The sequence below is a fragment of the Fonsecaea erecta genome (assembly GCF_001651985.1).
Source record: "Fonsecaea erecta strain CBS 125763 chromosome Unknown Scaff2, whole genome shotgun sequence".
NCBI classification, from domain to species: domain Eukaryota; kingdom Fungi; phylum Ascomycota; class Eurotiomycetes; order Chaetothyriales; family Herpotrichiellaceae; genus Fonsecaea; species Fonsecaea erecta.
Window position 1 is genome coordinate 2,301,216 of NW_017387245.1, and position 26,011 is coordinate 2,327,226.

Sequence of the window (26,011 nt, forward strand, 5' to 3'; positions counted from 1 at the left end):
TGACACCTCGATTCTCACCTTGAGTTGAACTGTTGGCCATCACCTCTTGTCACGCTTTCTTCTGTCACCTCTCAACCCTCTACATACCTGAGGAAGCGCAACTTTCGGTGAAGGAGGGTGTGTCAGTCATAAGCTCCAGTTTGTTGTCCAGCGATGTCACGATGATTGTGTCGGGGCTCTATCACCTAGATACTGAACGGGCCACTGGCTCAGACGGTCGGAATGTGGGAAACACGGCATTGTGATGGGTGACTATTTTCTCATTTCTCTTCCGTGCCTTGTGATAACATGACAATAAGAAAACTTATGGCATGTTATATAGCCCACTTGTCATTGTATTTCCAGGCAATTGAATTAGTAAGTGGCTTGGCATGCACCTACATGTAGACGGATATTATATATACATATTAAAACCCGCAAATTATTCACACCTTCCCAGTGCAACCTAACCTTGTTGCTGGTCCTAGAGAGCAGTATCGTCACCATTCTGTAAGACTGCCAGAGCACCTCGAATAGAGAACAAGTTGACCTTCTAGGGCCGAGTCGGTACGTCAGACGAAACTGGGCTCCATTTGCGCCTCTCTCGATAACCTGAAACCCGGAAATGCCGCTCGAGCAGAAAGAATTCTCCCACCCGCCACCACACCCACCGATAGGGACACCTGCAGACTCCGCGGCAGTGAAGCCATGGTACTCCATTACACCTGGGATCTGGGAATTGCTGCTTAATGGCAGCAAATATTCGGATGAGAAGTCTGTACTCCAATGGTACGAGCCAAATGCGATCTCCGACACCGACGAGGTAATAACTCACGACTATATCGAAGAGGTTTGTCTCATTCAAGGGGGCCTTGAGGATATCACGCTGGGCCAGGCTTGGTCAGCAGGGGCATATGCATACCGCTATCCATGCATGAAGCACGGGCCGTACAAAGCTTCGTCCTCGGGGTGCTTGATGTTTGTCAAGCTGCTGCCTAGAAGCAGACCTGCGGTTGGGTCTACTTGATACTTGCTGTTCCCTACGAAGGGGGCAGTTGTAAGTTGAGCACGAGCGCACAGTACATTGACAGAACGAGACCAGAAGCAATCACTGCCTTCTCTGGGACTACGCCCAGAAGATATTATTTCCCACTCACCTCCTGTCAGATTCGATCTTAGCTACCTACTTTTCAACTGCCACATCGAGTACGTCTTATACGAAAAGGATTCCTGCCAGCCATCTTCTCGGAGATCATCACATTTGCCGCTTAGCCCACCCTTTTTCTACCCACTGAGCGAACCGAGGCTTCTCCTCGGTGATACAAGTGCTGCTTGTTCGATCGTGGACCCAGATCTCGTCTATACCTTCACGGTCGTGAATTTCACGTCATCCGTCGGTTGCACTTCACCCCCAGAGTTCAACTGGCTGCGGGCAGCCGCCATTTGTGCGTCAGACGGCATGTCGACAATCATCAGGTACAGAATGTTCTGTAGTTTTTCCAGGCCTTCAGTCAGCGCTATACAATGGGAGGAGCGGTGAAATCTACTCACACGGACAATACGACGCTGCCATTGGCCCTTTTCGATAAAGTCTGACTGCTGTTGGATCTGCTGCAACTGGAGGTTATAACTATCTTCGTATTGCTTCAGGTACTCTTGTTGTTGCTTGGGTGAGAGGTTCATGGCCTGTAGTTGCTGTCGCATCGTGGTCATCATGGCCGACTGTTGCTCTCGGATGGCTTGCTCCTGGGATGCCATGGCGGCTTGCGTGCTCTGCTTGAACTTCTCCGGGTCGCGAGTTAGGCGTCCTCCGGAGACCAGACCCAGGAGACCGCCGGTACTCGCGGCAGAGTTCGGGTCCAAATACTTGTTCTTGAATTGGACAGGCTCCGGGTTCGAAAGGATGTCCCCCTTGCTTTCTTTTGCCTATGCCAGAAAACAGTATCCCGACATTAGCCTCGATACTCGAAGGATCCCAAAAGGTGGCCTTGGGCATATCTCAGAGTTGCCGATTACTTACGTATCGCGCCTGAGCTCGTTGGTCAAAATACTTGTTCACCCGATCACCCAGCTTTTGCTTCGGCTTCGGCTCTCCCGGCGAATCCGCCGTCCCTGTGGCAGCGGTCTCCGGATAGACCAAGGGAGCCGTGCAAGCGGGCAGGTTGTCTTCTCCTTCTGCCGTAGCGGCGACTGGGTTTCGAAGGTTCTTCTTTGCCCGGGCGCCCAACGTCTGCTTGGACGTGGGCGACGACGATAAGAGCGCCTTAGACAGACCATTGGCATCGTCGCCTGTTTTTTTCGGCCCCATTGCGATTGGATTGTAGGACATCAGCAGGCAGAATAAGCCCCGAGGCTGGAAAAATTCAGTGTTCATTCGATCCAAGAACGAATTGGTCCTGCGCACGGTTCTCAGGTTAGACAACGCATAACCTATGACCTGTCGGAACACAAAAGGACAGGTCAGGGGGCGGGAAGTTCGAAGATAGAACTCACCTCCACTTCGCCTCTGCCTGCGCAATCAGACCTGCGACAACCTGAACGCCCAGAGAGACACCCATGGCAATGCCATTCGGGACAAACGAAGCGCCAGCCGCGGCTAGTTGGATCGCTGCGAGCCATGCATTGTGTTGAATGGCCTTGTTCATGGCCCGGACAAATTCCAAGAAGGTGTCTTGGTCGATACCATACTTCTGCAGCGCAGGTGCGTACGCCTCGACGAAGCCACGCTGCTTGCTCCCGGGTCGGCGTTGAGGAATGACCACCGGATAAGACAGCTTCGCCGCTGAGATTCGCCATCTCGAGAAGCTGGTGGTAGGGTGTTCATGAGCATGGATAAAGGCGGTGACTAACGTGTCCACGTCCTGCTCAGATGCAACTTCCTTCTCTTGCTCATTATCGCTGGCGGACTCGTACGACGGCGGGTCGTCAGGTTTCCTTAGGTAATTCATTGTAGGATTGGTGTGTTTGGGGTATAAAATTTATCAACAAGGTAGGAGGATAAGTAGTAGACCTTCGAATAAAGACCGTATGATGGGTCAATGGCAAAAGGGAAGTGAAGGCCATGACATCTATATACCTCGACGATTCCATTGCTGAACGCACGTTATCCAGGATACTAGCACGCCTGGAGCGTTGGGAAGCCCGAGTATCAGAACCTATGACGCCAGACTGTGGCTTTTGGCCAGGATGTATAACTAAGCACTGGGAAATGGTCCACAATAGTTGTTAGCTGGATGCTTCAGCTTTGTGGTGTGCTGGGACTGGAACCCATTTCCTAGAGGTGCACGTAATGGGCAGTAGCGACGCGCAAGTAGTCCCTAGAGAAAAATGGTGCAAGATCGACTGCGAGAACGACCTGTTCATCCTATTGAGGGTTGGTGGGGGGCCTATAACCCGTCCAACACTGCCTCTTGCCGCATATCCGAATTTTAGTGACAGCCAGCACATGAGGATCAATGTGTCAATCTCCGGGGCGCTGCAAGAATGAATGCAGAAGGTGCTTTGATACGGTATCATTTGACTGCACATGGCTTCGATCCCGCGACGTGCTCGTCTCCATCAGGTTTCCAGCTCCGAGAAGGCTCACAAGGCTGTGCCCAGGACCAGCACAGCCTCGAGCTACGCCGGATTGAGAAGCATTTCGCGCAGCCAGAAGCGGGGCAGATGTCGATCGCAGATTTGGCGAATACGGCGGTCGTGAAACTCCCCTCCACGTTTTCTCCATGCCTCTGATGAACGAACTCGAGGCCGAGTACCCAGTTCGGCGCATCCGACGTCAGCATGGTCGGGGTTCCAGGGCGGTCGAAAGCTTGTTGGACCTGCAGGCTGCGCAAGAAGGGCGTGAGTTTTCCGGCAAGGGGGATTCTGCCACCGTGAGAATGCGCACCTCCGCTAACATCTCCTCTTCGTCCAAAAGTGCGATCAACAGCAACCAACGTGTGGTCCCTGTAGACGTTCGGGTGTTCTCTGTGGAGGGTATCAGAGGGCTCGTGTCTTCGTTAACAGCAGACCGGAGCATGGTGATGATGCAAACACATGCAGCTTCACGCCCGAATCTTACACAGCACTGCACCAGAGCAAGACTGAACCTCGTGTCCTCAACCAAGATCAAGTTACTTTGACGTCGCCAACTTCCCTGGTGTTGCTCGAGCAATCTTTAGGACGGCCCGCAGTAGAGACAAAGTACTTGGAATTTTACTGGACCGCTCTCCTTCCAAATGGTCAGCCGTTTCCTCCGCGAGCGGCAAGATACTCGACTACCAGCTGGACTGGAGTCGTGCAAGATCTGTGTCAGCGACATAGCCTTGTACGTCTGGCCTTGCTTACCAATGCAATAGGCCTACTTGGCCAGGTGAGTGGGCAGCAGCAGATCACCATGCTAGGTTGGCGTTTGTACGGCAGGTCCTTGCAAGCACTCGCCAAATCGATCTCTGCCAATGGCCATGAGAGAAATGACGGTCTGTTAGCGGCGTCTGCGCTCTTGGCTGGATACGAGGTGTGTGAAGAGATTTGATCTTGCTCAGATTAGCTTCCAAGCTGGCTGACCTATCCTGTATCAGTTGATCCAGACTGGTGAGGGTCGCCGCTCGTGGCTCCCTGGTCCCACCTGGCTAAGACAAACCGCTGGAGAGAGAGCCATCATCTTAGCGAGACCCCCCGAAAGCTATGTGGAAGGAAACAATCACCTTCTCTTTGTTGATAGTCGCCTCCATTTGGTAATGTCCGCCTCGTTTTGGGTAGTTCCAACGCCTAAGAGTTGCTGACGCTGCCAATGAAGGTATATGCGGATATCCACCGCCGAAAGCGATCGATATTTAGTTCTTCTGCATGGAAGTCGATCCCCTGGTCCCTGCATCCTAAAAGTCCCAGAGATAAGTTGTTGGATATCTTGATTGAGGTTCCAGGCCTTCTGGAAGACCTTGAGAGCCTGCTTGGATGTCTGTCTGACGACGTGGAAAGACAGATGGTCTTGCGTCAACAGCTCGAAGAAAAATGTTGGGCCTATCACAGTCAGTTGCAGACATGGTCAGCCACTTCAGGCTTGTCGACAGTCGCTTTTGTGGAGGACAAGATCACCAACAGAAACCAAGACAGTTCAGAGCCTTCTTCCGAACACTTCGCGATGGCTCATCTGGGAATGCTCTACTGGGCAACGTGCAACATCGTACATCACGTTCTGTGGTACGTCGCTGGAAAAGGCCGTGCAGATCTTCCAGGGTTAATTGATGCCCGACTGTACTGCCGGAAGATTGTCCTGCTGATGCCTTTCCTCCAACGCCCCGGCATGGGTGCCTTTTTCTTGAACATCGCAGGCTTCCCAGCCGCCGTGGCTGTGAGTTTCCTCGCTAGGCAAGATCCACCAGGCCAGGTGTCTGAAGAGCGCAGACTGCTGGAGAATGCATTTCAAGACCACCACGGGACTCAGCTGCGGAACTTTCTTGGAACGTGGCCGTGGCGAACGGATGGGGAGACGGAAATAGTCAGCCGTACGAGAAGCGACAAGTAGGGTATGCGGCCATCTCGTGCCGTACCAAGGTGGTGTGCAGTACGGCTACAAGGTTAGGCAGAAAGCGTACGAAAACTTGAGGGTTATCTTGCTTGCTCCTGACAAGCAGAGACGGGCACTGGCGTCCAACAGGGGCAAAGGAACTGGGTGTAATCGACAAATTTCAGCACAGGCACAGGTGCGTTTCTCTCAACGACACTTCCTGCCTCAACCTTGACTCCTGGTGACTTAACAGCCCAGCGCCGCGAGCCACGCAGAATCTTGCAGAGGGTGAAAAGACCGGAAAGAGCATCTCTCCAGATTTCCTCAAGGCTCTTCTGCCTGCAACGTGCCGTGCTCGGAACGCATACCACCATTATTGCAAGAGGTAAGGGCCCGTATCGTGGATCGTTACTGCCCTCCGGCATCCGTTCAGATGATCAAGGACAACGTCGCAGACCGAGACTGCCTGGTACGTCTCTACCTGGGCCGTCGGAAGATCCAACTCGAGGCTAGGAGAGGGCAAAATTTCTTCTTTTTGCGGAACTATCCATTGCATCTCAACCGGGCGGAAGAGCTTGGTCTGCAAACTGTGGACTATGCCCGAGCCATGGCAGAGTCACTTGCGGTGATGCACTGGGTAGCGAGAACAAATGCGAACGATGTCAAATTCGTTCTCGGAGGTCCTGGTACTCACAACACAGGAATAGGAGAGTACACCAATGATTTCTTCGGCCGCCAGTGCCTATGGGTCCTCGATTTCGACTGTTGCAGACCCATAACCATGGACGACATAGGCGTTGAGCACAGCAGACATCCTGTCGATGCGGATTACCTCAAATTGCCAGAAAAATTCCTGCCGCGGGTAGAAGATATGCACGACGAAGCCGTACGGAAGAGATCGACAGACCCAAATCGCTGCATGTCAAGTTAGGGGAGGGATGAGAACATGGCAACAATCACAAAGTCTGTACAGATACACACAGCCATCTTTTGTAGCCAAGAATGCTTGATGACAATCACAACCAAAAGTATCGAAGTGAACATAAGACTCGTTATACCTCAGAAAGACGTTGAGTCAACGTTAGAGCGGCAAGATGAAATCCTTGGCAGCGGCCTGCCTTTTGGTAAGTGATCCTAGCGACTTCCGCTACAACCACGTCACTTCATCGTTCATCAGGTTCATGCCTCGATCTTCTTCTTGCGACTTGATCAAAGTACATCACAAGTGTCTCTCCTGCTCAGGGAGATGCCCTCGGAAGCGATTTGAGAGGGATTTTGTGGGACGACACCGGTCGGGCTCTACAACTGCAAAATTTCCAGTTCAAGAATCCGCAGCTAACGCTCTTATCTCAACTGAAGGCTAGGTCTCATTCCCGGCCTGAAAATCTACCACTCCATCATGGGTTCAAGATCACCCAGCCAGTCTGAGGGCGAAATCTTGACGTCAGACTCGGAATCGAAGGCAAAGAACATACCATCTTTCCGCAATAACAGCAAGATTGACCGTCGTGCCAGACCATCTTCCATTTCCCATAACGCCACGTCTAGATCACGTCGATCGCGTTCGAGATCTCCTTACCGAGCTCCCAGGGGCGAGAAGCGTCCCCGGGACTATGACCAGGCGAGAAACAAATCCCATAATGACAGGCGCACCTTTGCTGTGAGGTACGAGGAAGACGCCTACCGCCACCGACGCCAGGGATCCCACGAAGAAAGACGCTCGAAGCGGTCGCGAACATACTCTCGAAGTCGCAGCAGGAGTCGGTCACCATATAGACATTTTCGTCGCAGGGAGGAAGGAATGGACAGCTCTGCGACTCTCCGAGATCAAAGTAGCAGGTTCGAGTCCAACTCCAAACATGCAGGTGCTCCACTCGGGAAAGACGCGACCCCGGAAACATCAAAGCCAACACCTTCGCATGATTTTCCGTCAGACGGCGTCAACTCTAACTTGGTATCTCGGCCAGAACCTCATACTGCAGGACAGGGACAGAACAGGGATCGATCTGAAAATTCTACGGCTGTTCCCGTTGGCAATAGCACCGAGGAGAGCGAAGAGCCCAGAGTCATTGACGAGGCGGCTTTGATTGAAGAACGGCGAAAGCGCCGCGAAGCTATCAAGAACAAATATCGTGGTCAGGCCCCGCCGCTATTAGTTCAAGCACTTCATCTAGGGGCTGAGTCCACTCCTGCGAGTCCTGCTCTGGAAAGCTATACTACAACACCACGTCGTTCCGGTATGTTAGCTTCTACCCTTGGTAACGAGCGTACACTAACTTCGTCAGAATCCCCTATGTCGTCTTCGCCTCGGACGCCGAGAGATCTATCCGCCCCACAGTCTCCTGCGGAGATCAAGTTCGATGATGATGCAGATCTGACTAACGCTGATAGAAGATCTCCGGCAGAAGACGGCCCTTCAGCTGCCGACTACGATCCCACCGTGGACATGGAGGAGGAACGAGCACGACACGACAAACGTCTCTTCAAGGAAGACGAGAAATCTCTTGAGCAGGCAGATCAAGCAGTGAATGAAGCTGACAACAAGTCTGCTTCACCCCCTGCCAAGGCGACTGGTGAGTTTGACATGTTTGCCGACGAGGATGGAGACGACATGTTTGCCGAAGCTCCTATGAAGCCAAAAGCAGAGATCAAGACTGCACAAGCTTTGGATGTCAACCTCATGGACAACTGGGATGATTCTGATGGATATTACATAACAATCCTTGGTGAGCTGATCGAGGACCGTTACCACGTCACACAAAATCTTGGCAGAGGAATGTTCTCCTCTGTCGTACGAGCTACTGATAGACGAACCGGCAAGCCGGTCGCGATCAAGATCGTCCGGAATAACGAAACCATGCGAAAAGCAGGAATCAAGGAAATCGACATACTCAAAGACATTGCTGCCAATGACCCGGAAGACAAGAAGCACGTCATTCGCCTTCAACGGTCGTTCGATCATAAAGGTCATCTTTGTATGGTCTTCGAGAACCTTTCCATGAATCTACGGGAGGTGCTAAAAAAGTTCGGGAGAGACGTGGGTATCAATATCAAGGCTATACGAGCATATGCACAACAACTCTTCCTGGGATTGAGTTTGCTGAAGAAATGTCAATACATACACGCTGATTTGAAACCAGACAACATCCTGGTCAACGAAGCCAGGAGCACGCTGAAGATTTGTGATTTGGGGTCTGCTTCTCCTATCACCGAGAACGCCACTGCGCCGTATCTCGTCTCTCGCTTCTACCGGGCCCCTGAAGTCATCCTTGGTATTCCTTATGACTATGGGATTGATATGTGGTCGGTTGGATGCACCCTCTTTGAACTCTACACGGGAAAGATCTTGTTCACGGGCCGCAATAACAACGGCATGCTTCGTGCAATCATGGAGTGTCGCGGAAAGTTTCCGCACAAGCTCCTCAGGCGTGGTGCCTTGACGTATGAATACTTTGACGACCTCCTCAACTTTAGAGCTCAAGAAACAGACAAACTCACAGGACGGACAATAATCAAAGTGATGGACATCAAACCAAAACCGGTCAGAGACTTGAGATCACGACTGATTCCGAAAGACAAACGAATGAACGAGCAGGAGCGGAAAGAGCTGGATATGTTCGTGGATCTACTGGATAGGTGTTTGGATCTGCGCCCGGAGAAGCGTATAACGCCCAACGACGCCCTGAAGCATCCCTTCATCTCGAGGGTTAAGCCATGAACGAGATGACTGTGGAATGTTTGACCTGTGTGGGGGTGCGACAATTATCCACCAAAGATATCACTCAGCGACTTGCAGCTCCTTCAGTTAATTCATATCTTTTGACACCCTGTTATTGACTCTGTTCTCTAACTCGAAAAGCATTATCGTTCCCGTTCCTTGTCCGTTTACCTAGTCAGTTCTCCATTGACGCCCTGCAGGTAGGAAGAGACGTCTTACAAAATTGAGTCGCAAGGTCTTGCAATATCTCTAGACATAGCGACTACAAATATCTTCGCTCTCACACAACATGACCAGATCCGAAAAGAGCGCTCTGCTATGGCATCTGACTTGGGAACTCTCAGACAGGAAGTGTGATATGTTGCACCTGGTTGTGCCTTACCTGCATTGGATGCATCGCTTCCGCTTCGCAGGCAGTATAGGAAGACGTACGTCCCACGAGTACCAAAGCCAGCCGTATATCTTGATAAGTCAGTTGCCTTTCGTGTCTCTCCAATTTTCCCTCCCATTTTTCGAACCTCCGAGCTGGAGAAATGGCGAAGGTCAGAGTTAGAGTCGGGCTTGCTCTTCTTGGTCTACCGCAGGTTGTGCTGATTCTGACAAGGCGAAGAGCTAGATGGGGAGTACGCCATCAGTGAGACGCATACATTGGGCCAGGGAGAAGGGAGCCAAAAAACCACCAGCCATTACAATTCCTTTGTCACGAAAAGGAATTGAGCACACCCGTCAAGATTGAACTCGAGACCCTACCCTCCCTCCCTACCTCCCCCAACTATCCTTCCGTTCAAGGAGCAAAAACTCAAGCTTGTGAGAAAACCCTACTCATAGTATTTTTGTTTTCCCATTCGGTTGGCTAGAAGTTGTAAGATGCTCCCACCTGTAGCTTCCAGTTTTCACGGAGCTCCTACACAAACCAATCACTATGATCCTGCACGCGATCGCAGACTATGATTAGGGAGCTACCAGGTAGAGCTCTTATATAGAAAATGCTCCGGCACAGTCACTACTAACTTGGATGCGAATTAGGGAGACGATTAAAAGGAAGACAATGGACAAGTCATACTGCTTCAACTCATTTTCACACAGATGAATGTTGGAAGGGATTTGGTCCTTATAAAATATATGTCTACAAACCTCGGAAGTGGATACTAGAATTGTCTCTGATGGCCCCTTAGGCAAGTTGAAGATTTCTTGTCGTTATCAATGCAAGGTACGATACAAAATGAGGGCAAGGCTGAGCAAGGCTGAAGGACATTCTTGATGTTCGCGTAAGGCAAGTGTAGCGAGAGTTTTTCGCGCTCCTCCACGAAACATCAAATCAATGGTGTCCTCATCTCGTAAGAGCTTTTCCGCTGATCCACAATCTTGGAATTCCATCATATCGTATACGGCTATATCTTTCGCCTCTCGCCCTAGCCCCTCACAGAGCTTGAGCGGCGTCGCGACCAGCAATCCGGCCAAAAGTGAGCGAGCGGAGTACACTCGTTGCGGGCGGATCTGTTATGGTGTTTAGCATCCATTGACCGGTAGGTAGCCTGGTCGTAGTGGGAATGCTCTACGCGTGCAGGTCTACAGACCGGAAACCCGACTGAAGGTAGATGGAAGAACTTACACTGCAGATGGGTCAGCACCAGGTCGTTCCATTGAACGGACGGACTTACCTCGTTATAGAACAAGCCGCTCAACTCCCCAGCACAGTACAGCCCTGTGGCGTGGTCAGCTAGGCAAAGGCGGTGCTCGCTTCTTGTCTGTCCTTACCTGGGATCGGGACCCCTGTTGTGGCAAGCACTCGCGAATCAAGGTCGCACTTAAGCCCGCCATAAGTGAAGGTGAGTTGTGCTAATCCTTGTCAGTAAACGGCCAGCATCGTCTTTCGCGGCTGAGACTACCTTTCATTGGATATCTAAGAATCGTCAGCTCTTGATCAACACTGTTCGTATGCTTGGAGGTCCTTACCCGTAGTAGGGAGGCTTGTTGATGGGATTGGCCCAGTTGGTCTTGTCGGGGTTGAGCCTTCCAGAACATCAGTTATTATATCTCCTTACGACATTCGTCATGCCCGTACCCGTGGGTCCTCTTGCCGTCCAGCGACATCAAGTTGAATTCCTTGTCATTGATGCTACACCAGGTCAGCTACAATCATTGATCTTCCTGTCTGGAAGACTTACGCGGCGTTGAACTCATCCACAGTCTTCTTCAACTCTTTGGGATCCAGTCCCAGCTTTTCAGCCAAGCCCTCGATGGTGTCGCTCTTCTCAGGCTCTTGGTCGGTGGTGTCATAGACCCAGCCTGGTCGGAAGCGGTCCATGATGGGACTGTCGGTGATGCTGGAACCCAGTCAGTAAGCAGTCGTTAGTGTGAATGTGTCAACCTACAAATAAGATTTCTGGTTCTGGTCTGATCCGTGTCAGCGGCTGGTTAGACTCCGAGCTGCATTGACTTACCTCGCCAAGTCTCAAGAGCAATCATTTCGAACGTCGAAAAAAGGCTGTCCATGTTAGCATCGACTTCTATACAAAATTCCGACCGGGCTTACTGTCGTTTGCCCTCATCATAGAAACGCTTGGAATTTCTGAATCAGTCAGCAGCAATCGATCGTGGCTTGAGAAGAGAAGCCGCACTCGTTCACAACAATGCCATAATTGTGGCCCCAGATCACAGCATCAGGTTTCTTGGCTCGGGTGTCGACAAGTTCACACTTTCAGCCAGGATCAGCATTGACGCCCGGGACAGGAAAGTAATATGCGAAGCAGGGACTCACATGCATGCCACTCATCGAACCTGCAACAGCAGCACCGACTTCCAACCCCATCTTCAAGCCGAAGCCGGTATTGTACTTGAGGCCAGGTGCAATTAGTTCAAGGTGCTCGGTCCTTGGTCCTACGTATTTGCCCAGCCTGATTCTTGTTAATCGACGCTTCCTTGAAGGATCTTCATCCTTACATTTCACGGTTACCTTCGAAGCCGCCGCAAGCCAGCATTACTTTCTTTCCATGGACCTTTGTCATGTGTCCATCTGCCTTTCGAACTTTGACACCGCAGACAGTTCCGTCATCGTGGGTCAGCAACTTTTCTGCTTGAGTCTCCCACATTACTGTTACATTGTCGAATTTGCGGATATGATCAAATAGAGCATTGATGATGGCATGCCCGCCTCCCTAGCTCACGGTCAGAATAAGTCCATGAACTCAAGCAGTGACTTGGTTTACCTCCGGGAATACGAAGTGCTGGTCTTGGAGGTCGTCAATATGGATCTTACATCTGGTTCACGCCAATGACTTACTGGTATTGAACTCGAGCAGAACATTCTTCTCATCATGGTGATTGAGTTTCACTCCATCTGATATCGGTCAGTGCCTCTCCAAGATACTCCAGAGTCAGTCAACTGACGGTCAAGCAGATACTGGGCAGTTATGGGAACTTCTTTCTCCATTTTTGCGCAATATTCCAGATCAGCCAGCCCCTCGCTGATCTTGTTAGTATCGAAGGCCTGCAGCTCGGATCGTTGACTGACCTGACACGCTGCGACTGTCAGCAGGAATCATCAGGGGCAGAACTTTACACTTACCTTCATTTCATGCTTCCAATCGGAATCAAAGTTGTTGTCTGCGGCATTCAGTACCCAGATGGGCTTCTTCTGGCAGCTCAGCACAAACCTTTGTCCAGCCTCAGGTATGCCATTGTCCATCTAGAAAACTTTCAGTCAACGTCGACAATCGACCCGGGACCCAAAGCAGACCTGCTTGCACCGCATCGTTCGCCTTCTTTGCCGGCCTCGATCAGAGCAACTCTACCCCTTTTGCCGAGCTTTTTGCATTCCTCGAGGAAGTTCAATGTGGTCATGGACCCCTGCTATTGATTAGCACTCTTCACGTGAAGTATTCCGCGGTCACCTACAGCAAATCCACTCCCGACTACCACGAGGTCATACTCAGGGTGTAAGCCCGTAAGGCTGCTTACAACCTGACTGACGACCGACATGATGAAATTGTTGAACAAACGTTTTGTGCTCGTGGAATATTGCGCTCCAAGTTGGCTACTGTCCAGGTACAAACGGAAACGCTCAGCGAGTTGCCAGTCCGCACATGCAATTCTTTCCGTTTTAACTCCTTCCACCACAGACAAGGTACCCCTCAAACCTTGCAGATTCTTCTGCAAAGCTGAGACCAGCACCCCGCAAGAAACGGCAAACCGCGGATAACACTACGAGAGACTCTGCATACTGGTGGAGTGATTCTGCTTCTTGTTTGCGAGCCTTCCCCGCAGAACAGCAACCTGTCATCGGCAATGACCTCGCTCACTCCCAGCGGCCTTCAAGTCTTATTGCCTGAGCCCAGAACGGTCTAAACATCCTTCCGATGCTTTGCATGACCGGTTTGGGACAAGGCCCCCTCTCACACAGGGAATATTGCATATGGTTTCCCCTCACTATTAACCCGAAGTTAAAGGTTAGTACAACGTCATGTCTCCATCTCCGAGATCAGAGCAGTGCTCTCGGAAACATGGATCTCGATACTCGCTGAGGTTGTCGGAAGTGCACACACGCTCTAAGGCCCTTCCTCCGAGGACTGCTGCATACAGTTTCTGTGACGTACGATATCGCTTATCATTGTCTTAGATGGCGGACCTCAGCTCCCAAGTCATCCCAAGACCGAAGTCGTTCTACGATCACCAATGAGAAATTTCTTCTGGGAATTCTATCTGTTTCGAGTGCAACTTCGCTCCCAGGAGGGTGAAGCCAAACACTTCGAGACTTTGTCCGTGTATGATTTCGTGGCAGTCGTTGGCAACAACGACGACAGCATTTGATTCGTTATTCTGAATTATAAGCTGGTGTACCGAATCCCCTTCAGTGCAAGTTTTGACAACAGCCGTTCGGGAAATGCTTGTGACAAACCATCCGTCGAGAGAGACAGCATCATTCCGCGATTTGGCAACGACTGAGCACTGGTAGTCTTTCCGGAGTGGACCATGCCAACAAGATCCCGAATTTGTGTTTGTTACTTCCCATCCTGCTAGCATCGGTGACGCATTTGGCAGTCTCTCGCGGACATGGTCTTGTCTAGAGCCTCATCAAGTTGCGAACTTACCTGTCACACGTTCTTCATAGAAGTTTAGCAACGTCAGAAGGCCCAGCATACCCTAGAAGCGTGACGCACGTTTCGCCAAACTCGAGGCCAAGAGCGAATGAGCAAGCCAAAGAGTTAGGTTGAGAGCAGGGTACTAGAGGGGCCCAAGTGCCTGTCTCTCAGGCGGAATGGCAAGTGGACCTTTCGAAGACTTCAGGCGGTTCGTACTCTGGCACTCCCGAGAAGTATCGCGCCGGCTTCTCGGGTTCTGGGCATCCCACCACTTCCGTCATGCCATCTATGACGCGGGCATTGCCTTTTTGCAACCCCGCGTCCACCGAATTTCGAGCCTGCAGCTATTCTCCCCGCATCACACACGCTTGGGATAGAGAATACATCGAAACCCCGAATGTGAGACACAAGCATCAGGGATCCCCAGCGTCGAGAGCCACCGTGGATTTCATATCACAGCACTCTTACAATAAGACACAATTATCAATCCTGTAGAAGTCTACCGTGAAGATGGAAGGAGAATGCCTCTGCAAAGGTAGGCCGTGCGCGAGCTTGCCACGTCAGCTGTGAACGTCCACTGCGGCGCGAGTATTGCTGTGTGAAATGCAAGCTAACACTGCTCTGACCAGCTGTCGCCGTCAAGGTCAACGACGACAACCTCTTCGGTGAACAGCGGCGGGGCCACATCTGTCACTGTGCCAATTGTCGCAAAGTCGCTGGTGGCATGTAAGTGTGTCTCTTGCCCGGCATTCCTGGAACACTTCTTGCCTAGATATGGAAGGCTGTTATCAATGGTCTCTATGAGATGTATGCGGTGTGTGGGAGTCGAGGAGAAGTACCAAATCGCTGACTGAGTCCTGGGTCATGGGTGGGGAGTACAGCTTCGGCGTCAACCTGACCATCGAGCAAGAAAAAGTCGAGTTCCCCAAGGGCAAAGGCAATCTCAAGATGTACTCTGTTCGTCCTATCCCTCCCTCACCTGCCATAATGACCAGCACCAGTCTTGTGCTTCAGGTGTGAACTCTGCTCTGACAAGGTACATGTACAACAAACAGGACCCGGAAACGCTGAGCGGAACCCCGGTGCAACGGTATGGCGGTGATCCGAGTCTCCACGACCTCCCTTATATTCGTGCTTTCTTCGCTTTGCGGGACCCCAATAAGTTTCCAGACCTGACCCGAGGTTCGCCACCAGGTATTTCTGCCAGACGTGCGGCGTGCCCATCATGAGCATCACGCCGCTGTTCGCGGGCAAAGTGATCTTGAAACTGGGACTGGTAAGAAGAAGTCGTCTCTCCCCTCCCTGTCTTGTCTGTCCTTGTCCCTGTGGGATCGCCCCCATTCAGGCCACGCCCTCGTTTACTTCTTTGCACAACCGCACAAGCACGCGACCTCAAGCTATTCTCAATCTCCTGGTGAATGGAAGGACTGATCTGCTGACCGCCTGGTGCCCGCTGTGGCGGTGACGGGGGAGCAACAACAGTACCCAAAATTGCCAGTGCCGGAATGGGAGTCGTTCGCCTCACAGCGACAGACCTGGGAGAAACCGATCGAGGGCACAATCCAATACAAGACCAAGGTACGCAGCACATTATCTCCATTGGTGTTTGGTGTTGTTTCCAAGTATAAGAGGGACAAGCTCCCGGGGCTCTTTGTTTTGCTAGAGGGGTATGTACGTATGGACGGATGGATGGATAGGAGCTGACCTTCGGCATGTTGTGCGTTGCACCTGTTAGAGCTTCGGAGAGAAGATGCCCGGGTCGATCTGAGAGGACGCCGACCAATCCTACAGCGATCGTGTCGTTCACACGGCTTCCCCTTCTGTGGAGGCGAGAGAAGTATTATACCAGCTCTCTGTCCAGCAGCAGCCTTGGACTCGTTGTGTTCGGTGTGTGTCCTGGAAGGAGAAGAAAGGAAAGAACCAGGGAGGGTGAGAATGGGATTGTCTATATGAGATATAGATTGACAAACGACGGACGACGGACGACGGACGACGGACGGACAGTCCAAGATCTCACTGGCTCATCCATCATCCAAAGCAGGACCAGAGGGGAAAGGAGATGCAAGATTACAAAACAGCAGGTTTTGCCTCAAGTGTAGCTCTGAGCCACGGTTCCAACCAAGACGATATCATATTGCTTACCTTCTTCTGCCCGATCATGGTTTACAAACCACCCGAAAGAGCTCAGCTTAGGCTGAGCGACATAATAGTTCCTCATAAGAACATTAATTCCGGTTTTGATCTGCTCTGGGATCCCCCATAGTCCTCCCTCTCAACCGTCTTCGCACCTCACACATTCTCTTGCTTGTTTACCCGAGTTCATGCCTTTAAAATCGCAGGAGGATGGGTAGATATACTATCCCCTTCCCCAATATAAGTCCACCTGAGGGTTTCCTCCGTCACGGTTCCACCGCCGACGACGTCAACAACGACTTCCTCCCCCGGCACGATATCGAATCCGTTGTCGCTGAAGGTCGGCCCGTCCCTCTCCTCCTGGAACACGAATCCATGCACAGGCCGCGCTGCCGTCACGGTAACCACCTTGTTATGCTTCCCACTCTGCCCTGACGCTTTGACCTTGACCTTGACGTCCCGCGCCGCGGAGAAGTCAAGATACTTGATCGGATGGGGCCAGGCGGTGTCGGTGCTGACGACCTGGCCGTTCACGAGGAGCGAGGCGTGGATGACGTAGGGATCCCAGGCGCGTGTATCAATGCCGGACGGCCTTGTGGATGGAATTGCAGGAGGATCACCAGCGGTGGTGCTGTCGTTGTCAACGGGCAACTCACTTCCTCGAAAGATCTCAGTCGTGTTATTCGCCTTGACTGTGACACCAGTCTTCTTGATCGGCTGGACCACGTCGCGTCCCGACTTGATCGAAATGACCCGCACGACCACGTCGGCCTGAACATCACCATCTGCGTGCGAACTGCACACCCACAGGTCAAACTTGGTCTCCCGGACGGCGCCTGTCGGGTCCATGTGGCCCGACGTCCACTCGTGGAACGGCCTGCTCACGCCCACGGCCAGCGGCTTCAGCGCGCGCTTGATGGCATAGAATGCTGGCTTTTTCACGCGGTAGTAGTCAACCACGGCCCACGACATGGTCGGCCAGGTGTCGTTGAACTGCCAGACGAGGACGCCGCCGCATTTCCTCATCTTCTGATTTTTCTTCTGACCTGTCAACCCAGAGGAAGAGCCCCATTCGCGCCGCCACGAGCGATACGCGAACCCCACTGCGTCGGACTGCATGACCTGGGTCAAGTGCGTGAAGGTCGGCAGGTCGTATTGGATCCGAAAGTTCTCGGCGACGTATGTCATGAGGCGTCGCTCGTGGTCAATGGCTCGGTTGTGGTAGTCCATGGTCATACTACCCGGGTATTGTTGCTGTGGATCTGTGGCGATGGACGAGACGATGGCCGACACGTGTGGGTAGGCTTCCATGCCGAATTCGCTCACGAAGCGTCCGCCCAACTTGGGCAGCTCTTGGTACCGGCGCATGGAGCCGTGCCAAACTAGAAAATGAGAGAAATAGATGCATTAGCACAATCTGTGGATGTGAAAGATGGCACCAAAGATCGGATATGAGTAAGTCAGAGGGCAGAGCTTTGCTTCTGGTGTGAATGGGGAAGACATACCCTCCCACTGATGAATATCTCCCACCGTTGGATCCCAGGTCTTCTTGCCGTCACCCCAGGGACTGCTCGGGTGATACACCGCGCCGGGACTCTCTTCCTGCACGACCTTGGGCAGAAGATACTCGTAGATATACCTAGCGGGGAAGCTGGTCTTGAGCCACGACTGCGGGTCCTTGTCGCCGTCATAGTCGTACTCCAGGTTATGTTTCTCCTGGATCTGATAGTCTTCGTTGTTCCCGGCCCAGATGACCAGCGAGGGATGGCTGCGGAGACGGCGAACATTGAAGCGCGCCTCCTCTTCGATCTGGGCGAGGAAGGCAGGGTAGGTCGGGTAGCTGGCGCAAGCGAAGCAGAAGTCTTGCCAGACCAGGATACCCAGCTCGTCGCAGGCATTGTAGAACGAGTCGTCCTCGTAGATTCCTCCGCCCCAGATTCTATACGAGGTTTAGTGAAATGCGACTTGAGCTTGATAAACAAACAGCGCGCAAAATAGAGAGACAAAGGTCATATAAAATTCTATCCCGGCCCAAAACGGATTCAGCATCGTCGTACCTTGTCATGATCTGGTTGCCCTCGATCATCAGTTCCACCCACTTCCGATACCCGTCCCCCCCAACTCGTGGGAGGAAACAATCTGCAGGAATCCAGCAAGAGCCGCCTGCAAAGACGTCGACATTATTGATGCGGAAATAGAACGATTTGCCAAACTCATCCGGCTCCTGGATGAGTTCACAGCGTCGAAAGCCGATCAATCTAGATCTGGAGACAAGGTCGGTTCCTTTCGTGGATAATGTAGCTCGGAGCTCATAGAGGCACTGTTGGCCATATCCACGAGGGTACCAGAGAGCAGGATCTTCCAGTCGAAATTCAGCCGTGGCGACGCCACCCTTGTTGATGTGTGCTTCTGATTCATACAGCACTTTACCGTCAAGAGATAACGACAGCTTGATGAGATTCCCATCCCCAAACTTCCCGGTTCCACTAACAACACTGGCGAACAACTTCCCCCACACCGCCCTCAGATCTTCACTTACCTCTCCTTGAAACCAGATGTCATCAATTCGAACAGCATACGTTTCCAGCAGAATGCGCTTCCACGGTCCAGAAGTGATCAGAATAGGGCCCCAGTCCCATCCCCAGTGACACTGTGCCTTCCGCACGGGAAGTCTACTCGACTCGGTCTGATGGGCAATGAAATCGTGCTCATGTGAGTGCTGTTTGACAAGCTCACGGCCACGCAGGAGGGCAGAGTCAAAGATAATTTCCAGGACGTTTGGTTCACTGGGGGCGTTCTCCGAGGAGGGTGGCAGGAGAAGGTCCGTCACATCGACCCTGTATTCGAGGAACATATTATCTGCTTCGAGGATCTTTTGGCCGTTGAGAGCTACCGTGGCGAAGGTGTCGAGGCCTTCAAACACCAAGTCCGTCCTTGCGCCAGACTGTCTGTTTGTCGGAGTGGTGAAAACTGTTCTGTAGGTCCATGACTTCTCTGCAACCCATCGTACAGCCAGCTCATTCATATCCATGAAGGGGTCCGGAATCCTAGCAAAGGGAGACATGTGAGTTTGATTTGGACATACCGGCCTGGCCCCAGGGGTTATGTGTTCAGACGTACTTCCCATTTTCTTGGAGAACGAGATGGGTCGTGGTTGGTACCTTCGATACCGCGAGCCATACGTTATCTGACGTATCGTCAGACTGTCTGCATTGCCAACCTGAACTCAGCTCATTGGTGATGGCGGCCATGGTCACTCAGAGAACTTGCTTGGAGATAGCTCGACTAAGTACGCCCATTGGGGGGAGAATGAACTTGCCACTGCCTGTATTCGAAGGTTTTCAACCAACCTGCCCGTTCAAAAAGGGCCTCGAGCTGCTCCAAAAACCCTCGAGCGAGAACAATTCTGTCAGACCTCGATTCTCCGAGATTCGTGCAATGGCAAACGTACACGTTTGCGGCCACCGACAAAGCCTATGCTGTGTGATGCGGGGATTCATCGACTTTGCCGATCCTGCTGCAACGTATTCCATGGATCCTACCTTGCGGACGATATTTCGGAACCAATGAATGAGGTTCGAGTCGACATGCTTGGAAAGCCACTAAATGCCCATATCTCGTGAGATCGGACGCACCGCAATAGAAGCTGCGATGCTCGCACCTACTCTGGGGCTGGAAAACACATGCTTTCATGCCATGGGCCAGGCTATTGATTCAGCCTCCGCCTGTTGATTTGCGCCTGGACCAATTAAGATATTTGTCGGCCCGCTTTTCTGACAATCAGAATCAGAAACAAGGCCAGTGGACCAGAAGATGGTCAGGGCACGAGATATAATATAAGTCAGAAGCTAGCCCAGCAATTACCAATCAAGCTTGATCCCCTGCCCTGTTATCGTCCGTTCGGACGAACACCTGGGAGATGAAACAGAATAAATGAAGGCATGCCGCCTGGAGAAATCGGTCACACCGCTATCCGTGAGCTCAACCTTCAAAACTCTCATAAAAGCAAAGAAATGTCCAAGCCATCGCTTCTACTTATCCCCGGCTCTTTTGCGCTGCCCGAGTTCTATGACCCCATCATAGATGCAGTGGCTGCCAAAGGGTATGAAATCAAAGGTCTCCACAAGCCAAGCGTGGGCCTTGCAAGCGGACAAGGTCGGGAAGGAGTGGCACCACCATCCATGTACGACGACGCAGCATTCATTGCTAAGGAGGCCGAAAAGCTTGCGGATCAAGGGAAGGACGTGATCCTGCTGGGTCACTCGTACGGGGGCGTACCTTTGACGGAGAGCACCAAGGGATTGAGCAAGGAAGAAAGGCAGAAACAAGGCAAGCCGGGTGGAATTGTCAATCTGGCATATATGACTGCCCTGGTGCCCGCTGTAGGGCAGGCGGCAATGAGTGTTCTGGCAGATGTCCCCAAACAGCAGCGGTTGGACTTGAAGGTTGATGTAAGTTCCCATCTGCTGTTGTTGATTCTTGTTGCATGGAAGCTCCCCCAGCTAAAAGCACACCGAAAACAGGAGAACGGCTGGATGTATCATGATGCTTTCGAAGAAACGGCAGCTATCGTATTTTCTGATCTGCCGAAGGAGGAGGGGATAGCCTGGGCAAAGAAATTCCCCAAGCACTCCGCACTCAGTTTCGCCGGTGAACTGACCTATGCTGGGTATAAAGATATCCCGGTGTCGTACTTGCTCTGCGAGAACGACCGGTGCATTCCAGCAGAGGCCCAGAGGGAAGGGATTGACAAGATCGAGAAAGAAAGCGGAAGGAAGGTTGATGTGACCAGTATCAAGGCGGATCATTGCCCCATGACTAACCACCCTGAAGCAGTAGTCGACTGGATCGTGAGTGTTGCAGCAAAGTATTAAAACAGACGGGTAGACGGGATCGAGGTTGGAGGACTTAGAATTGAGATAACGCATTCAATTCGCTGTTCTGAATGCCGACACTTCATTACGCAGGGGGTCTGGCCTGCTTGCGTGCGTGTGTGTGCGTGTGTGTGCGTGTGTGTGCGTGTGTGTGTGTGCGTAGTAGACACAAGTCTCTTCTGTCATCAAGGACACGGACTCACACGAGGTATATCGCAGTCAGCCTTGAGCTTTACATAGCTGCCAAGAAAATAAGATCGTCACCAAAAGAGAAATCCCCATTTGGCCGCAAAATATCTCTCGATTCTCCAGGCTTTAGGATCCCATGCGGCAAGACCAGGCGTGATGTTAAAACTTGGCATTGTAAACAAGTCCCGGGTGAAGTCTTCATCATCGATTGCGGCGCACATGGTGATGAGATTGTCTCGCATCTTAGCAAACGGAAATCTGTCTATGGCCGGTTGATGGATCGTGAGCAGCTGAGTCGGCGTGGGTTGTAATGACTGTGGAACGTTCGGTGAAGCAGGGGATGAGAGTGCTGGTACAGCCGAGCAAGACCTCAGCCCCAAAACCGCGCCGTTGATGTACAAAGCGCTAAACACGGTGGGGAGTGGACAAAGCTCGTAGCTCAGATTGAGGACCTGTGTAGATGGTGACTGCTGAAATGGTAGACTTGTGCATGCCGTTAAAGGGGCTGTAAGGGAGCATGCCATGGTGGCAGCAGCGTCCGGACATCCAAGTTGAGGAAGGACGTCAAAACCAGAGGGAGTATGGTCTTCGGTCTGTGTAGTATGACTTGTCCATCGCACAACAGCACGATCTATTTCCTGTGCATTCTCCTTTGCCTCTCGAAGTCGTTTCCCTAGAACAGGGCAGCCAATCAGTATGAGGTCCGCGTATTGGAGCCATACAGCGAACGAAGTATAAGCAGAGGCCCAACAATTAATCGTATTCCAGATCAGGGCAAGATAAGCCACGGGAGGAAGACGAAAGGACATCTATTCTCGAAGAGCATCATAAAGCAGGACGAGTCCCCCGGCTCCTGGAAAGGCCAGGAGGTGAGAAGGACACCCACGTCTCGCACGTTGAGCCAGCTTGTCTTGTATTCGCTTCCTTGTCTTTGCGTCTGTGACATTGTGCCATTCATCTTTGTCATTTACGAGAGGCCGGATGTTTGCTGGCGGGGTGTCCATGGTTAAAGTGGTTCACAACCGTGGATTATAGGTTCGGTGATCTGTAGGAAGAGGGAACAAGAGAGAATGGTGCTTGGAGGAAAGGCTTGGGGGGGGCGTGGGCGAGTAAGCTTGTCACCTGATTGGAAAGCTGACAAATAAATGTGCTCCAATCACCTGGGGTGCCTGCAGTCGACCGTAACACTTCCGGACGATCAGAGAGACACCACGCGAATCGATATTGTGGACAGCATCTTGGTGACAACCTCCCGTCTCCTCGCACACCACAGCCACCTCGTGCTGACCATCCACAGTAACGTCAGCACCCTGGTAACATCAGTACCTAGCTGTGTACACAGTGCTGGAAAGTGATCCATCCGTTCAGCTTTAACTATTCCTCTCAGAGCAGGGATCTCTGCATTAGGAAACTGCAATGCCGATCATGGCTCGCTCTCCTGCTTCATGGTCCACACGGCTAGCCCAGACTGCCCAAGTACAGTGGTGATACTTTGTACACGTCCACGAAAAGTCTCAAGACGTTAACCATTTAATTTGCATATATAAAGCCCTGGCTTTTGAGTTCTGATGAAGATTTCAATTCCTCGCAGGGTCATCGATCTCTTCCTGTTTCTACCCTCTCGCTCAAATCTCACACCTGAATCTTCGACGAAAAATGTCTCTGATCGAGCTGGCAACAGTGCGACTGCATCCTTCGTTGTCTTCTGGGCTACCTGACGCCTTCACTACAACCTGGGTTCGGGCTTGCAGCCTCGCCACCTCCGCTGCGAATGGAGTTCCGTTCCAACTTTACAAGTCCACTAACCCAACGAGCAAGGACTTGTACTATCTCATCGGCGGCTGGCAGAGCGGGAATGATCATATCGCGTTCCTCTCGACCCCAGACGCAGTGACGGTAGCCAAAAGTATTGGCGAATACATGAGTGTCGACCTTGTGCGCCATGTTGATGGAGACATCAGTGCTTTGAACCAAGAGGACAGAGGCAGACCTAAGAAATTGAGGGTCTCGATATATAAAGTCCCCGAATCGGTCGTTGATGACTGGGCCTTCAAGTGGAACCATAGCCAACTTGCAAGTGCTGGAGCTGGTGGATGGGACCTGAGCGGTGCGGTACAGAAACAACACAAAGCTTTCAAACAGATGGGCGAGGCGACGAACAGCGTTTCTGCATTCGGCGAGAAAGACGAGAGTGGCAGTAAAACCTGGGTATGGCTCGAGAGTAGTGGGAAGAGGTCTGGAGAGACTTGGGGACCTCAGCACCCTTTGGAAGGGTTTAACGACATTCAGGCTGATGTATTTGAGATGGAATATGTATTGGGGTAGCCGCTGAAATTGTCGGAGGTCAAGTCCAACTGCCCAGTATGAGAGGCCTCATTCTTCCATCCATTCGCAGTCCTGAAGCATGTCAGAATCAAATACGGGTAGTTTCGTTATACAATTTTTTTTTTGTGTTGGGTGTAGGACAAATGCAAAGTCGGCGTCCACGGCAGGTGCGATAAGCCTTTGCGCGCCGCAACGATACCGGGATTGGCGCTGACACACACACTGCAGGGCGAGAGGAATCTGATGAGGCAACTGGAGTCTTGGTCGAACACCAAGTAAGCCAAGTGCGCAACTGGCGTCACCAGCGTAGGCACTTCACAGTACCGCCGCAGGAGATCGGTATGCTCGCCATCTTGACTTTCTGCGCATGTGTTGCGGAGTCCTTGCCGATGGTATCTCTAACGAAAAGCTGGCGTTGTCATTCGCTGACCAGGATAGTCTCAGAACATGGCACTCGGTCTAGCTGGTAAAACGCTAGAGCCGGACGGTCAGGCTGCTGGTTCTGATGATTCAGCGCTGATTACGTTCAACATCGGTTTCCCGGCGCAGAGCTTGATTACCCTGTCATTTAGACAAGAAAATGTTATCTCCGTAAAGGGAACGGACCTCGACGAGGTATTTGTTCAGTCGAGATCCATACCTCCGTTAGGAATAGCGACCGTTTGCTGATGGTTAAGCCGGTGAAAGTCGGCCCAATTCTCCATCTGCACGGTTTCTGACAATTGGGACTGAGCAGCCTCCGGACCTGGTGTGCTCTCAGCTCGCAATACCTCTTCGCCTTCAAAGACCATGGGCTGGCATCTCAGATTGTGAAGGCACGACTCCCACGTTCTGCCGACCAGTTTTCCCTCCAATAGACTTTCACTGAAAAGGAAGAAACCTTCTTGACAGCCGACGAGGTATGCGTCGAGACCGGCGTTCTTGAGGAGGATCTGAGCGCCGTGGATATACCTGGAGTAGTGATTGTCCAAATACTTTGCCCAACCCCTGGCAGCGGCCTGCATAGATTCGCTTTCCGACTCCATCTTGGTCCATCCAATTCCAAGCGCAATAGTCGCCTCGTCAAACTCTGGCCGATCTGAGGCCGTCTTTGGTGGACTGGCAGGCGCCGAGGCGATGTTGGTGTCAATTGGTAGGCGGAGCGACGTCTGAGACAGCCTGACCGATTTGCGACTGGTCGGCAGCTTGGGCCGAGTATATGCCGCAGCAATCTCATCCTTGAGTGCTTTTTCATCCACCTTTTCTTCATACCAAGTGCCCGTTTGGCTCTCAGCCGAGACCGACAGGCCTGTCTTCGGATTGAGCAAGACCATTCCCTCGCCGTAAATGGGTTCCTCTTCGGGAATCGGAGCCGGGGTGTCAACCGAGGCGAAATAAGATCCGTCTGCTTCGACGTCGAATGCGGTCTCGTCACGCGAGCGCTTCCTCGACGGGTTGGTCGATATTGGAGTCATGCCATCAACCGGAGTCCAGGTGGTTGAGTGGTTGGGGTACGAGGCCGGTGAGGCCTCCTCTTGCTCCATCGCTCTGGGTGTATCGGAGGGGGTGGGAAGCTGATGCTGTTCCTGAGCGACAAAGGACATATTTCGAACGGCGCAAAGGCGAATAGCCCGACGTTAAAGCGGTTTTTGCTCCTCCCGTTTCCTTCTAAGCAAGGGAATGAGGCTGGTAAAGATAGCAAATAGTTGGCAGTCAGTTTTTACTCATGGGGCGAAGGGAATCGCAAGGTCGATACTAAGGCCGAGAAGACGTGGATATCAGATGATGTTAACATGTGATATGATAGAGGAGGGTATGTCCCGGAAGTAAGAGGTAGGCGAAGAAGTGAAGAAGAGAAGAGGGTGGGTAGAGGGACGAGCTGAGGTATTTGAGCCGGGGACGGAAGAGGCGAAGAGGGAAGAGGCAGGGTCGCAATGCTTGGGAAGGCAGCTGGAAGCTGGAAGCTGGGAGAAAGCGAAAAGGCGAGAAGCGAAGGAAAGCCAGAAATCCGGGGGACGCTGCGGTCTGCGAGATTCCTGTGGGAGAAAGTGGTAACGGCGTGCTGTCAGTGGTCCAAGGGTCCAGCAGCAGATGTGAGTGAGGTCTGAGCGGCAGCTTGACGGCAACGGGCAACGATGCACAAACTTCGGTATGCCTTTGTAGCGATCAGCCGCCCACAAGCAGTAAAGCTCCCAGGGATTGCCAGGAACGCCGCACTGATCGGGCAGTGGCCATTGGGCGAGGC

At 52.1% G+C, this 26,011-nt stretch overlaps 11 protein-coding genes across 11 annotated transcripts; 6 read left to right on the forward strand and 5 right to left on the reverse strand.

Annotated features, from left to right (window-relative positions):
• Positions 1–1,338: 1,338 nt before the first annotated feature.
• AYL99_02590 (hypothetical protein) lies at positions 1,339–2,927 on the reverse strand (the record flags this gene model as incomplete). Its single annotated transcript, XM_018834106.1, has 4 exons — positions 1,339–1,467; positions 1,531–1,905; positions 2,000–2,375; positions 2,473–2,927. 4 exons carry the CDS (start codon positions 2,925–2,927, stop codon positions 1,339–1,341), a joined length of 1,335 nt encoding a protein of 444 aa, XP_018696730.1.
• Positions 2,928–3,701: 774 nt separating this feature from the next.
• On the forward strand, positions 3,702–5,485 carry AYL99_02591 (hypothetical protein; the record flags this gene model as incomplete). Its single annotated transcript, XM_018834107.1, has 5 exons — positions 3,702–3,998; positions 4,055–4,268; positions 4,317–4,474; positions 4,539–4,694; positions 4,757–5,485. 5 exons carry the CDS (start codon positions 3,702–3,704, stop codon positions 5,483–5,485), a joined length of 1,554 nt encoding a protein of 517 aa, XP_018696731.1.
• Positions 5,486–5,900: 415 nt separating this feature from the next.
• On the forward strand, positions 5,901–6,398 carry AYL99_02592 (hypothetical protein; the record flags this gene model as incomplete). Its single annotated transcript, XM_018834108.1, has 1 exon — positions 5,901–6,398. The coding sequence occupies one exon, from the start codon at positions 5,901–5,903 to the stop codon at positions 6,396–6,398; it is 498 nt and encodes a 165-aa protein (XP_018696732.1).
• A 468-nt stretch (positions 6,399–6,866) lies between these two features.
• AYL99_02593 (hypothetical protein) lies at positions 6,867–9,185 on the forward strand (the record flags this gene model as incomplete). Its single annotated transcript, XM_018834109.1, has 2 exons — positions 6,867–7,704; positions 7,753–9,185. The coding sequence occupies 2 exons, from the start codon at positions 6,867–6,869 to the stop codon at positions 9,183–9,185; spliced, it is 2,271 nt and encodes a 756-aa protein (XP_018696733.1).
• Positions 9,186–10,605: 1,420 nt separating this feature from the next.
• On the reverse strand, positions 10,606–13,166 carry AYL99_02594 (hypothetical protein; the record flags this gene model as incomplete). The annotated part of the gene is made up of 21 exons (XM_018834110.1): positions 10,606–10,682; positions 10,759–10,798; positions 10,847–10,890; positions 10,944–11,024; positions 11,075–11,088; positions 11,142–11,198; positions 11,251–11,304; positions 11,354–11,512; positions 11,561–11,582; positions 11,630–11,673; positions 11,722–11,757; positions 11,807–11,883; positions 11,947–12,082; positions 12,129–12,343; positions 12,395–12,417; positions 12,469–12,525; positions 12,576–12,699; positions 12,754–12,791; positions 12,842–12,873; positions 12,925–13,034; positions 13,083–13,166. 21 exons carry the CDS (start codon positions 13,164–13,166, stop codon positions 10,606–10,608), a joined length of 1,524 nt encoding a protein of 507 aa, XP_018696734.1.
• A 1,610-nt stretch (positions 13,167–14,776) lies between these two features.
• On the forward strand, positions 14,777–15,495 carry AYL99_02595 (hypothetical protein; the record flags this gene model as incomplete). The annotated part of the gene is made up of 4 exons (XM_018834111.1): positions 14,777–14,801; positions 14,896–14,992; positions 15,148–15,223; positions 15,268–15,495. The coding sequence occupies 4 exons, from the start codon at positions 14,777–14,779 to the stop codon at positions 15,493–15,495; spliced, it is 426 nt and encodes a 141-aa protein (XP_018696735.1).
• A 1,090-nt stretch (positions 15,496–16,585) lies between these two features.
• On the reverse strand, positions 16,586–19,650 carry AYL99_02596 (hypothetical protein; the record flags this gene model as incomplete). The annotated part of the gene is made up of 4 exons (XM_018834112.1): positions 16,586–17,781; positions 17,905–18,338; positions 18,457–19,446; positions 19,520–19,650. The coding sequence occupies 4 exons, from the start codon at positions 19,648–19,650 to the stop codon at positions 16,586–16,588; spliced, it is 2,751 nt and encodes a 916-aa protein (XP_018696736.1).
• Positions 19,651–20,340: 690 nt separating this feature from the next.
• AYL99_02597 (hypothetical protein) lies at positions 20,341–21,273 on the forward strand (the record flags this gene model as incomplete). Its single annotated transcript, XM_018834113.1, has 2 exons — positions 20,341–20,850; positions 20,923–21,273. 2 exons carry the CDS (start codon positions 20,341–20,343, stop codon positions 21,271–21,273), a joined length of 861 nt encoding a protein of 286 aa, XP_018696737.1.
• Positions 21,274–21,533: 260 nt separating this feature from the next.
• Positions 21,534–21,986, reverse strand: AYL99_02598 (hypothetical protein; the record flags this gene model as incomplete). The annotated part of the gene is made up of 1 exon (XM_018834114.1): positions 21,534–21,986. One exon carries the CDS (start codon positions 21,984–21,986, stop codon positions 21,534–21,536), a length of 453 nt encoding a protein of 150 aa, XP_018696738.1.
• A 1,132-nt stretch (positions 21,987–23,118) lies between these two features.
• AYL99_02599 (hypothetical protein) lies at positions 23,119–23,787 on the forward strand (the record flags this gene model as incomplete). The annotated part of the gene is made up of 1 exon (XM_018834115.1): positions 23,119–23,787. One exon carries the CDS (start codon positions 23,119–23,121, stop codon positions 23,785–23,787), a length of 669 nt encoding a protein of 222 aa, XP_018696739.1.
• Positions 23,788–24,410: 623 nt separating this feature from the next.
• AYL99_02600 (hypothetical protein) lies at positions 24,411–25,370 on the reverse strand (the record flags this gene model as incomplete). Its single annotated transcript, XM_018834116.1, has 1 exon — positions 24,411–25,370. The coding sequence occupies one exon, from the start codon at positions 25,368–25,370 to the stop codon at positions 24,411–24,413; it is 960 nt and encodes a 319-aa protein (XP_018696740.1).
• Between the last annotated feature and the right edge of the window lie 641 nt (positions 25,371–26,011).